The sequence below is a fragment of the Ictalurus furcatus genome, chromosome 8 (genome assembly GCF_023375685.1).
Source record: "Ictalurus furcatus strain D&B chromosome 8, Billie_1.0, whole genome shotgun sequence".
Classification (NCBI taxonomy): Eukaryota; Metazoa; Chordata; class Actinopteri; order Siluriformes; family Ictaluridae; genus Ictalurus; species Ictalurus furcatus.
Window position 1 is genome coordinate 27,468,535 of NC_071262.1, and position 13,502 is coordinate 27,482,036.

At 38.0% G+C, this 13,502-nt stretch overlaps 2 protein-coding genes across 3 annotated transcripts; both read left to right on the forward strand.

The window, feature by feature from the left end:
• The first annotated feature begins 825 nt into the window (after positions 1-825).
• nme5 (NME/NM23 family member 5) lies at positions 826-6,119 on the forward strand. 2 transcript variants are annotated; one of them, XM_053631853.1, is made up of 6 exons: positions 826-1,197; positions 1,322-1,489; positions 3,363-3,568; positions 4,491-4,591; positions 5,671-5,789; positions 5,936-6,119. In XM_053631853.1, the coding sequence occupies exons 2-6, from the start codon at positions 1,343-1,345 to the stop codon at positions 6,002-6,004; spliced, it is 642 nt and encodes a 213-aa protein (XP_053487828.1). In that variant the 5' UTR covers positions 826-1,197; positions 1,322-1,342; the 3' UTR covers positions 6,005-6,119. The 2 variants fall into 2 exon arrangements, with proteins under 2 accessions (XP_053487828.1, XP_053487827.1); XM_053631852.1 differs by having other exon boundaries at positions 832-1,489.
• Positions 6,120-7,821: 1,702 nt separating this feature from the next.
• hnrnpaba (heterogeneous nuclear ribonucleoprotein A/Ba) lies at positions 7,822-12,898 on the forward strand. Its single transcript, XM_053631854.1, has 9 exons — positions 7,822-7,980; positions 8,440-8,661; positions 10,190-10,358; positions 10,464-10,622; positions 10,732-10,887; positions 10,982-11,078; positions 11,183-11,347; positions 11,466-11,552; positions 12,155-12,898. The coding sequence occupies exons 2-8, from the start codon at positions 8,456-8,458 to the stop codon at positions 11,537-11,539; spliced, it is 1,026 nt and encodes a 341-aa protein (XP_053487829.1). The 5' UTR covers positions 7,822-7,980; positions 8,440-8,455; the 3' UTR covers positions 11,540-11,552; positions 12,155-12,898.
• Positions 12,899-13,502: the final 604 nt, after the last annotated feature.

Below are 13,502 nucleotides of genomic sequence, written 5' to 3' on the forward strand. Positions count from 1 at the left end.
GGTTATACGAGCAGAGAGAGCGTGTTTTGCTCAGTTCCCCGCTAGCGTGTAAAGTCTGACTGAGTTGTGAGTTGTTGGCTGAACTGTTGTTTCCAACGACCGATACCTGATCACCCATACTTCATCCATCATCCACACTTGTTTGCAATCTTTACAGTAATAAAAGCAAGATATTTCTTCCATAACAGCTTCCTTCATGCCTTTTTTTTTCCTCCGACTCCTTCCTACCAATATTTCATTTCACCTGTGTTCTTAAAGTATACTTAAATAGAGTGTAGGGCCGTGACCCGAGATGTTAATTTCTGTATGAATTAAGTTTGAAATAACACTATTCTGTTCTAACTGGTTCAGAAGCTCTTCATGTCACAGATTTTGATATGCAAATAAAATTGACTATTCAACAAATATGCGAATTAGCTTGTGACGTCTAGCATATTTGAGTATTAAAGTTACTTTCCACTGAAAAGATTTACCAACACTGGATAACCTAGTCATTTTTTCAAGGCAAAATTTTATTTTTCAATAAAATGTCACCTGTATTTTTATTTATTTAAAAAAAAAAAACTTATTTACCAGTATTAAACCAGGTGTGGGAGCTGGGTGAGAAGTTAATTGGTAAAATACAACAGTGTATATGTGCAAGTAGAAGATTATTCTTGCTCACTTTGATTGCAATTGTTCACTAAATCCCAAAAGGAACCCTTTTGTATACAAAACTATATTTAATAAACAGCAGGAGCCATTTAATGATTTTCTTCTCAGTGAGAGAGCATTTATATAGGAAAAATAGCGCGTGAACAAAACATTGACCAATCACGTTGGAGGAATTAATAGAGGCGTGTCTATGTAGAAGTTTGTATGTGGTAACTAGGCAACCACATAGCCAAAATAGAAAAGAAAATAACAGTGCTATCCACCTCGTTGAGATGTCTTGGCAAATAAGAAGTTCGTTTAATAAACTAGTAGTTTATTTGCTAGCCAGGAAGCTAACACTATCCATATAATTTGTTTTTTGATAAAGCGATCGCGTCACCAAGGTTGTACGCTTCTAGGCAGCCATTTTATCGAGGTTTTTATACAAGAGAGTGCGCGCGACAATAACACGGACCAATCACATCGCGGCAAACAGTGGAGGCGGGGCTATATCGTAGGGGCTGTGAATTAACTAGGCAACCACATAGAAACAGAACGCACTCGGTGAGATTACACATAATAAACAGTAGCTGTGCTGTTTAGCGACAAACAAGAATTTAGTTTTATTAAATATAGTAATTGGATTTACTAGCTATCTGGCTAGTTATCTGATTTCTTGACATTTTAGTGTTTTCTGCGTGCAAGAAATATGGAAGGAGACGCGCTAGAGCAGCAGGACACGCCCCTACCCGATATTTTTGTAGAGAGGACTCTGGCTTTGATCAAACCAGACGCTATAGATAAAGCTGATGAAATCGAGGATATAATCCTTCGGTCAGGATTCACCATATTGCAGGTAATAATGAACACCCTAGCGTTAGGGATAAAATCATAGTGATAAAATAGCTTCACCTGTGATACAAAACAACAACAACAACAGCAATGGTTCTGTGGTGATCCTGTCTAATCAGATTTATTAAATACAGAACATTTAAAAACAACAATGCACAGGGGAAAAAATACTGAGAAATTTACGTGGAAGTATAGATAATGTGTCAAAATCTTACTCGATTAAAAGTATTAAAGTATTAAAAGTAAAAGAGTATCCAGCCAAAAATATACTCCAGTGGGGAAAAAGTCTCTATTTTAAATGTTTTCAACTGGATTAAAGTTAGTTTGATGTTGGACGTTCGATATTCGCATATATGTGGAAATTAAGGGACCGTCTCTAAAGTTACATACGACATTGGTATACACGTTTCTAACTTCAATAGCATTTGAAGGGAATAATGTACAGTCATATAACCAACTGTAAAGTGTTCATCTAGGTGTCAGGTATGATGCACACCTTTTAGATTTTTGATAGTTAACAAACTAAACTATTAAATCATATATAAATATTGCCATGTATTTTATTACTGCATGGGCTCATACACAAAATATGCCATAATTTAAAGCTCAATAGCATTTGAAGGGAATGATGTACAGTCACACAACCAACTGTAAAGTGTTCGACTAGGTGTCTGGTATGACGCACACCTTTTAGATTTTTGATATTTAACCCTACAGTGCATGAACCAAAAAAACCTTCACAAATGCATAAAGGGGGTCAAAATGACCCGTACTGGATTAAACGGTTTTCTTCAAAAAATAGATGTCCTATGAAATAATTTATATATATATATATATATACACACACACACACACACACACACACGTATATGTATGTAAATTATATATATATGTGTGTGTGTGTGTGTGTGTGTATATATATATATATATATATATAAATATATATATATATATATATATATATATATATAAATATATATATATATATATATATATACACACACACACACACACACACATATATGTATGTAAATTATATATATATTTGTGTGTGTGTGTGTGTGTGTTTGTGTATATATATATATATATATATATATATATATATATATATATATATATATAAATTATGTCATTAATAGGACATCTATTTTTTGAAGAAAACTGTTCAATCCAGTACGGGTCATTTTGACCCCCTTTATGCATTCGTGAAGGTTTTTTTGGTTCATGCACTGTAGGGTTAAATATCAAAAATCTAAAAGGTGTGCATCATACCTGACACCTACATGAACACTTTACAGTTGGTTATATGACTGTAAGTCATTCCCTTCAAATGCTATTGAAGTTAGAATCGTGTATAACAATGTCGTATGTAACTTTAGAGACGGTCCCTTAATTTCCACATATCTGCGAATATCGAAGTCCAACATCAAACTAACTTTAATCCAGTATGTTTTCAAGTATTCCAAAAATAAAAAGGAAATGTTTTCATTGACGAAATTAAGTTTCATGTGTTTTAATGTGAGAAGTAACTTTTATTACTTAACTGAAACTTTTCATTTCTACGCAACTACACTACCGGTCAAAAATAAAGACACACTATTCCCCCCACATTTTAGTATAATAATAATAAAGTCATCAAAACTAATCTGGCATTGCTGAAGAAAACCGGCTGACGTAGTTCAATGTCACCAGTTAACATGCCTTCTACGGGCTAAAAGAGACGCCACATTTTATACGAGTCTTTCCTTACGTCTGTATATTGAAACATTTTACTGCTACGTTGTGTAGCTTCTCCACCCATGAAAATCATGTTGAATTAATTCAATCACAAAGGGATGGAGGTAATTCTGTTCATTTGTTGTCTCGCATTGCAACAGAAACGTAAGCTTCAGCTGAGCCCAGAGCAGTGCAGTGACTTCTATGCTGAACATTACGGACAGCCGTTTTTTCCGAGTTTGACGGCGTTCATGAGCTCTGGCCCAGTCATGGCTCTTGCATTGGCGAGGCATCGGGCCATCGCTACCTGGAAAGGTCTGATGGGACCAAGCGACAGCACCCAGGCCAGAGAGACATATCCTGAATGGTAACAAATGATTTTCATTCCTAACATATAAATGTGAAGGAATCGTCTATAGATGCGGTAGTTCCTGGGGGCGGAGCTTCCTGAACATAGGCAAGGAACAGAACATGGGCTCAAGCAATAAAAATATATATATTTCGAATAATTAAAATGTCTAACTCACCTACTTTACTGTTACAGACCTAATCTTGAAAAAAAACCCAACTTGACTAATCTTACCTGACGCACCTTTAATATTTAATATTCAGCATAGAGCTGAGCGTCCGTCATTCATTCCTGATTATCAGAAACATCCGTCTCTGTTTCTTCTTCTTCTTCTTCTTTTTTTAGTTATGTAATGATCATTTAAGATTTGCTCAGGCAGTGAGGGAAAAACTGTGTACACTAAAACTCTTGTCCTAAAACTCTCCATAAATAGACAAATATGAAGCATAGATTTGAAAAATGTCCCATTGTATTTAAGAGTATTTATGGGCATATGTTTTGTGTGTAAGTTGAGATATAATTATTTGGAAAAATGCTCTAAGTTGCATTTTCAGAAATTCTTTGGCAACATTTGGCATAAAGAAACACGGAGGCAATAAAAATCTCTCCCTCTACTTCACTATGGAAATTATCTGACAGGAAAATGATTAGAGATGGTTAAAAAAAAAAGAAAAAAAGAAAGAAATGTTTGCCACTGGATTCACCTCAGTGTAAACGCATGCTTGTTATCAGCTCCAGAAACAAAATGGACAGATGAGTGCTAACTATAATGAGCAAATATGATCCTAGTCCTTTATGTAGATTTGCCATAACCTTATGTTTGTTTTTGTTTTTTTAAAACATTGGCAATACGGCAAAAAATGTACAGTATATATTGCCTTAATACGTAAGACGGACACTTTATTTACATGAATGATAAGTATTGTTTGCTAATCCTCAGCCTGAGAGCTAGATTTGGGACGTCTGACTTGAGGAACGCTGTTCACGGCAGCGAGACGTTTTCGGCAGCCGTAAGGGAGCTCAAGTTCATGTTTCCCAACTGTAAGTAATGATCAACTATTTTATATATATAGTGTGTGTGTGTGTGTATATATATGTGTATATATATATATATATATATATATATATATATATATATATATATATATATATATATATATATATATATATATATATACACACACACACACACACACACACACACAAACACAAACTCACCGGCCACTTTAATAGGAACACCTGCTCATTCATGTGATTATCCAGTCATGTAGAAGTAGGTCAAGACGTCGTTCAAATCAAACATCAGGCATAAAGGACAAAATGTGATCCCAGTGAATTTGACAGTGGCATGGTTACTTTTGGTGCGTTAATTTGAGTGTTTTAGAAGTCTCGTGGAATTCACAGAACCTAGAGAGTGAAAAATTATACAAAGACCAGGCAACATTAAAGGTATTTCTATGAAAGTGACCAGTGTTTGTGATATATATCTATATATATATAAGTTTTACATGTGTGCAAACTCATATTTGGTGTGGAATTTGTTTGCATTCTGTATTCAGTAATTGTTCAATGTCAAATTAAATTCTAATTTGATTAAATACCAGTTCTTATTGGGGGGCACGGTGGCTCAGTGGCTCAGTGGTTAGCACGTTTGCCTCGAACATCCAGGGTTGCATGTTCTCCTCGTGCTTCAGGGGCTTCCTCCGGGTTATCCGGTTTCCTCCCCCGGTCCAAAGACATGTATTGTAGACTGATTGGCGTTTCCAAATTGTCCATATTGTGCGAATGTGTGTGTGATTGTGCCCTGCGATGGGCTGGCCCCCACCGTCCAGGATGCCTCGTGCCCCAAGTTCCCTGGGATAAGCTCCAGGCTCGCTGCGTATGAGCGTTCTTTATTATACACTCTTATTTTACACATTCTCATGAATTGTGCCAATAATTCTGGTGCTGACTTGTTAGTGTTCTCGAGAACTCTGAACAAGAAACACGGACGTTAACACGAACAAGAAAAGTTCTGTCTACTGGTTTCTATAAACTGTATTATTGATTTTTTTTTTTTTTTTTTTTTACTGAAGTCCCGTTCTTCTGCTCTTTGCTTTATTTTCATATCTGTGTTCTAGGTGTAATTGAACCTGTTCCTAAGCGCCAAGCTGCCACAGATTACCTGAGCAGGTATATAAATCCAACACTCATCACCGGCCTTACTGAGCTGTGCAAGGCAAAACCAGCTGATCCGTTCGTAAGTACAGACGTCATTGTTGTTCCTAACAAATGACTGATATCACTGAAAATTATATTTATTTTAGTTTATTATTCTTATTTTTACTCTTCTTCTTACTTCTCTAATTCGTAGCCTTGTTATTATGTGTGTTTTTTCCCCCCTAGACATGGATGGCTGACTGGCTGATTCAAAACAATCCAAATAAACCAAAAATAAGTGGGGATTGTAGTTGAAGATGCAGCTTTGAACATAATAAAAAATGACTATGGGTTTTCTGACAGAAATCTCTTTTTTTTTATGTAGTACTGAAAATGATTTGCATTAAAGTTGAACTGTTTTGAGACATTACTTTACTGCTCGTGTTTATTATTAAGCTAATCTGTACTTTTAGTGACTGGGAATATGTCATTTGTGTTTACTCATTTGGCACACACTTTTATCCGACGAAACTTACAACTCAAGGACCAACAGTGACCGCTTGGTGGTACTTATGAAAATCTAATCAGTGGCATGGAGGTGCAGGAGGGTTGCTTTGCTGCCTCACAGCCCCAGGCTCTCTGTTTTGATTCCATGCTTTGGTTACTGACTGTGCAGAATTTTGCATTTTCTCCCTGCAGCTATCTGTGTGGGTTTTCTCACAGTTTTCACCCACCTCCCAAAAAACATGCCTGTACATGGCCTGGTGACGTTCAATTGCCCCTAGGTTTGAATAAGTGTGTGAATGTGTGTATGCAGAACGCCCTCTGATGGACTGGCGTCCTATACCAGGATGTATTCATGCCTTGTGCACAGTTTTCCCAGGACAGGGAACCATTATGAACCAGGACTAATTGCTTACTGGAAATGAATGAAATTCTATAGAATTGTGAATTTATTTTTAGTAATAACACTAATAAGATTGACATTTTTTTCTCCTGTAATCGGAATAAGATGATATCATGATAGTACATGTATGATCCGATTCATTCATTATCAAAGTTATTATTTTTTTTAATCATTATTCAACTTTTAGACTTATTAACCTGTTTGACCTATTTGACTGAGCATTTGAATTGAATAGGATTCAGTATCTCAAAACAAGTTGGTGTAAATAATGTAAATAATTAAAAATAATTTGGGGATAATGTATTTTGTAGTTGGAAAGTTTTAGAATTTAAAAAAAAAAAGCTCTAAGATTTCAATAAATAGTCAGAATAAGAATGTACTAGAATAAGAATGTAAGAATGTTTTAATAATGGGCGTAATATTTAAATAGTTGGATTATGTTCATGTTACTACATTCGCCTCACACCTCCAGGGTTGGGAGTTCATTTCCCGTTACTGCCCTGTGTGTGTGTGTGTGTGTGTGTGTGTGGAGTTTGCATGTTCTCTCCATGATGCGGGGGTTTCCTCTGGGTACTTCGGTTTCCTCCCCCAATCCAAACACATGCATGGTAGGCGGATTGGCATGTCCAAAGTGTCCGTAGTTATGAATGGGTGTGTAAATATGCCCTGCGATGGATTGGAACTCCGTCCAGGGTGTACCCCGCTTTGTCCCCCATGCTCCCTGGGATAGGCTCCAGGTTCCCCACGACCCTGAAGGATAAACAGTATAGAAAATGGATTTATGGATTATGCTCATCAGATTAATCTGTGCTGATGGCGGAGGGTGTGTAGAATGTTTTACAGGTAAAAGAGTCTTTGGGTCCAAAGACTGAGAAGCATTTTATTTATTTCAGAAGCTCAGTGAAATGCTTTTCATTTAAAAAGCATGTCTTCTCATGCACGTGCTTCTTTTCAGAAATATAAACGAGCTATAATTTAATTTGGAAAATGATCCAATTTATGTGCATTAAAAAACACGTATAATTATATATATATATATATATATATATATATATATATATATATATATATATATAAAATTAAACCCACGTTAGGTTGATAAAAACAAGCATTCCGCTTTTCGGCTCAGAAGAGGTTCGGATTGTAGCGCGTTCGGGGCGTTACCAGGTGACGTCAATCGCGCGCTTCTCATTGGCTGCCCGCTGTGACGGGCAGGTCATAGCAACCAAAGAAACGCGTTCTTATTCGGATGCCCTTTCTTCTGTCCAGTAATATAACACCCTCTACAGGTCGGCGCAATAAGGAAGAGTCCTTTTTTTAACGGAGGATCTCAATACCCGACGGATTTTCTTTTCCCCTCCCCGAAAAGCGTAACGCTTTTAAGGTACTGTTTTTATCTTGCGGTTCCTTTAAGTGATAAACGGCGGTTTATATAGCTGGTATATTCGCCGTATTTTTTTTTTTTTATTGAAAATTCGATTGCAAGTGCGGCTCGAGCGCGGTTATATAACTGAAAGTGAGGTGCATGGCGGTTAGCCGCCGCGTCGAAAACATTTCTGTATTTATTTATTATTTTTAAAGAAAGGTTCAAACATAATTCTGGTCGATGGAGTATATTTTGACGTTTTACTAGTTTCTGTTTCAGCGTAGCGTGTGCTGTAGCGAGCCGGTGAAGTGTTTTTCTTTTGATTTTGTCATCACGGTTATGCTAGGCTAATCAAAATGGTGGTCAGAGTAGAGTAGCGCGAGCTAGCGTGCACGCGCGCGGTCATTTTGTTATATAATGTAGTGACGTTTTTTTTGTAATATTTTAGCGGGTATCTCTTTTTTTCTTCTTCTACAGATCGTAAACAGACGCTATGGCGGATGCAGAGCAGCAGTTTATGGAGACGGCGGAGAACGGTTACGAAGGCGAAGAGAACGGAGCGGAGGGCTACGACGACGGCGGCGCGAGCGCAGAGCTGCAGGCCGAAGCGGGAGTCGGAGAGAACAATGGAGCCGGAGACGGAACTCAGGACGGAGACGGCGGCCGGATAGAAGCGAGTAAAAGTGAAGAAGATGCCGGGTATGTAACGCTAAAACAGTAGTGTCGTGATGTTTTAGTAATATCATATTAGCCTTTTTTTTTTCTCCCCGTCTTTTGTTGGCGCCATGTAATGTGTGTCGCGCTCTCACAGGGGGATGGGTGCTCGCACGCGACAGAGAGTCGATTATTCTCTCCCAGGCGTTTGGAACGAAGAGTCGATTCCGAGTCGATGCTATGCGCATTTAATTCGGGTTGCACAGAAATAGGAGCTGCAAATCGGCAACAACAAAGTGCATGCATGTCTTGTCTCGTCTTCTACAATGCAGACTTCACGTGAACGTGTGCACTAGGGGGCGGTGTGACGTGTACCATGCCACAATGTGTACCATTGCAGCTCTGGGATGTAAAGATTTTTGGCAGTGAACTATTTAACTTCTGTTCTTTAACCCTACTATAATTTTTTTTTGGTGGGGTACATATGTTATATAACAATGTCAAAATGACTTCCACAATTTAAATACACAAAAGAACAGCTTAAAACAGTAAACCTTTAATTACGGTGTGTCTGAGACAAGCCATAAGAAGAACTGTTTGCATACAAGTTCGTGACCCTAAATGATTTCAAAGAGAAAATGAGGGATGAACCAGTATTTCAGACATCTCAAATGTGGAAATGGGTCAAATTGATCCATAACATAATAGGAAGCACTGCACTAAACATCTCCAGTGATGAAGCATCTTATAAATGGCAAACACTGGAAGTGTCTCATGATTTGTTTTTTCTATTTTTGTATATAATAATAATAATGTGCGGGACCGACTCCATGGGTTTGATTTCCACCACTGTAAATTGTAATTTGCATATATCACTTCAATATATATATATATATATATATATATATATATATATATATATATATATATATATATATATATATATATATATAAATTTTGTTCCAGTTTCCCTCCATACGTGAAGGTGGATTGATGCTTGAATTGCCCATATGTGTGAATGAGTGTGTGCGCCTTGTGCTCAAATGATCCCGAGATCCATCTTGACCTCGTCCAGGATAAAGCTGTTACTTAAGACGATCGTTCAACATGCTGTTAAAGATGGTGACAACTCTTTAATATCGCTTTGAGCAATCACTGAATAATTATCAAATATAATCAAAGTTCAGGTCTTTTTAAAAAAGTATATGAACATTGTAAACAATAATAAAAGAAGAAAAAAAAAACGTCCAAATTTGCATTAGATACATTTGCTGGTCAAGTAATAAAGGAGAGGTGTCCATCCAATGACGTTTGATTTCAGGGGTGCTTTAACAATGTCTGAAAGTGTTTCTAACACACACTGGGGCTTAGTGCAGCACACTCAGTGTTTTTTGTCCATTTCGTGTCACCCTAGTCCTGTTTGTTTACCATCTTTCATTGATTGTCCTACATCCCACCACGTGTAGTGCCAAAATGCCACCTCTACTTAAGATTAATGCATCTTTTAGGCTACTCTCCCTCCCCCTTATTGTTTTTATCTTTATGTTGAAGTACCGATACTTTATTCCTCTAGGAAAATGTTTGTTGGGGGACTCAGCTGGGATACTAGTAAAAAGGATCTCAAAGATTACTTCTCTAAATATGGTGAGGTGACAGACTGCACCATTAAAATGGATCCAAACACTGGACGATCAAGAGGATTTGGGTTCATTCTGTTCAAAGAATCAGCAAGTGTAGAAAAAGTAAGTTTGTTTTTCGAGCGACCGTCAAAGCACTCCAAGTCTTAACTCCGAATTTTCTGCCTAAAAGCCGATCACCAATCGTCTGGTTTCTTATCTTCTCGCCAGGTGCTAGCACAGAAGGAACACAGGCTAGACGGGCGGCAGATCGACCCCAAGAAGGCCATGGCCATGAAGAAGGAACCGGTCAAGAAGATCTTCGTCGGCGGGCTGAACCCGGAAACGACGGAAGAAAGGATCCGCGAGTACTTTGGTGCTTTTGGAGAGGTAGTGCCTCTGCATCTATACAGCTCTAACCTCTAACAAAAGATTCTAGGTTTTTATATATGTGTATGTGTGTGTGTATCGACGTGAAACGCTTTGCATTTTGTTGCAGATCGAGACCATCGAGCTTCCGATGGATCCGAAGACGAACAAAAGGAGAGGGTTTGTCTTCATAACTTTTAAGGAAGAAGACTCAGTCAAGAAGATCATGGAGAAGAAATTCCACAACGTCAGCGGAACCAAGGACGCGAACGGGAAAGAGAGCCTGGTGAGTTTGCAGCACTAAAACACCGATCTGGTGCTAAATTACGACTAGGATCGGTCGATTTGACTGTAATGTATTTTTTTTGTCCTCCGGTCAGTGCGAGATCAAGATCGCCCAGCCGAAGGAAGTGTATCAGCAGCAGCAATATGGCGGCGGGCGCTTCGGGGGCGGGGGCAGAGGCAGGGGACGTGGCGGTAAGTGATCGCCCTATATCTATATATTACACTCATCCCAGCAGAGACGCCTGGAATATTTTAGATGGATGGAATGTTAAATACCTGAATATTCGTGATTGCAGGCCAGGGTCAAAACTGGAACCAAGGCCAGAGTAACTACTGGAATCAGGGCTACGGGAACCAGGGCTACGGCTACGGCGGGCAGCAAGGCTACGGAGGATATGGAGGCTATGGAAACTACGACTACTCGGCAGGCTACTATGGTTATGGCGGCGGTTACGACTACAGTAAGAGCGCTTTTTCTCCTTGTCTGCTTCAGGTTCAGTTAAACCACGAGTGAGCGATTTTTTTAATAACTTGATTTCCTCTGATCTTTATTTAAAATATTTTGCTTATTTTTTAAAGCTGACCAGGGCAGCACAAACTACGGAAAAGCTCCGAGACGCGGCGGCCACCAGAATAACTACAAACCATACTGATCATGTTGTGCAGGTGTGTCATGTAACGTGACTGACTTCTCTCTATTTTGTGATCACATAACCAAAGCCTGCTACCTGACGTGTGTGTTAATAACAGACAATCTGGCCAGCGCAAGCACGACCCAAGGTCAAACAGGAGAAGCAGGAAGCTGTTAACTAGATAGGGCATGAATATTCGCAGTAGTCAGTGGTTACTTCTATGAATCTGGAATGATTTGATAGTAGATAAGCCCTGCCCCTTAACCCTATTGATTTTTGAATTTATAAACGTATGCGTGATTAGATGAGTGTATATATTTAACATCGGGTAACTATATATATTGATTAGTAGCGCCACTGAAGTGTATTTTCTTACTCTTCTCACTAATAAACATAATCAACTGACTGTTTGTCCATCGTTGGTTAAATAGAAACTTAAGAAGAAAAGGCAGATGTCTAAAATCGTGATTTAGAAAGTGATTGAAATGGTGCATAAATGAACATGCAGCACTTTGCTGATATCGGATCTCTAATCCTGGTCATGTGACCCTGAACATTAAACCAAATCATTCTGATTTTGTAGGAAATTTCTTAAAACCTCTTCCGCTATGTCTTTTTATTTTATTTCATTTTAAGGTGGTGCCGCAGAGGAACCTGTGACCTGATCCCAGCCGACCCCTGGGCTTCAGTCTTTTACTTTTACTGGATGTAGGCAGAATCTGGACTTCTGCTCCATTTTTGTACAGACCACAAGTGAGGAACCGGGGAAAGCAAATGTCACTTTTCACGTTTTCATTTTATACCTTTTTTTTTTTCTTTTTTTTTTTTCTTCATTTTGTTTTTTGTCCATTTTACATTTCCAGAGATGGAAGTGTTATTTTTACTGTACTTTTTGGTACCTTTTTGAATCTATTGTATTGTATGGTTGTATTTTACGTCTCGGCTGCATTTACCACACACCTGGAGCTCTGGGAAAAGAAAAAAAAAATCCTTTTCATAATAAATTGATTTTTGTTTAATTTTGTCAGTGTTCCTGTATGTAGTTATTATTTTCTGTTTTCCTCGTGTGCTCTGCAAAGATGCATGGCTCAAAGTCTGCAGTAATCTGAAAAGGGATTGTAAGGGTTTTTTGTTTTGTTTTGTTTACAGCCTTTTTTTCTTTTCTTTTCTTTTTTTTTTTTTTGGAACCCATATTTAGTTTTTGAGAGATCCCTTTCCGTCTTGTTGGTTCATTTAAAAAAGAAAAGAAGAAAAAAAAGTGGCTTTAGTAGTGGTAAAATTATACCTCAGCACATACACCTTTATCTGTAAGATTCACTGGAAACTCATTCCTGCAGTGTCTTGGACAATTTGGTGGAAATAAACTTGGTTTTTAAGATATCTCTGGCATGTCTAATACTGTTGAGTAATTGTAACTAAACATATAAATCTACATCTAAACTCAATCAAGTTTTATTGGGCCACTTTCAGCATGTTGAGGATTGGGACTACAGATTTATGTTGAATTCTCAAATCTGATTGGTCAGGTGTTGACTAATTTTCTATAATGGCGGCTCTGACGGTAGTGTGCTGCTGTTCATGTGTGGATTTGTCTCACGGATGAGGTAAGGCTAATTTTGTGTGTGTACACTATAAGGAAAATACAGTGAAATTTTCCGTTATGGAAGGAGTCTCCAGTTTCAGCACTGTAGTTGTAATAGTAAGTTTTCCAACACACAGGAAAGGAAGTCTTCAGGACAGAAGTTTGATCTTTACAGGTTTGTCTTATTAACCTGGAGAGCAAGAAATTAGGCCGCTCAGGGAATGTTTATGGCTGCTCTGACACGAGCCATCACGAGAACTAACTTGTTTCCAGGACATTCCACAACATTAAATGTAACAATAAATGGATAAAATCTGACATTTGTTAGTAAGTTAAAAAAAAAAATTTAACTTCACAAACTGCTGTGGTAGAGAAGTACAACGCTTTATTGCTGCCCTGTTA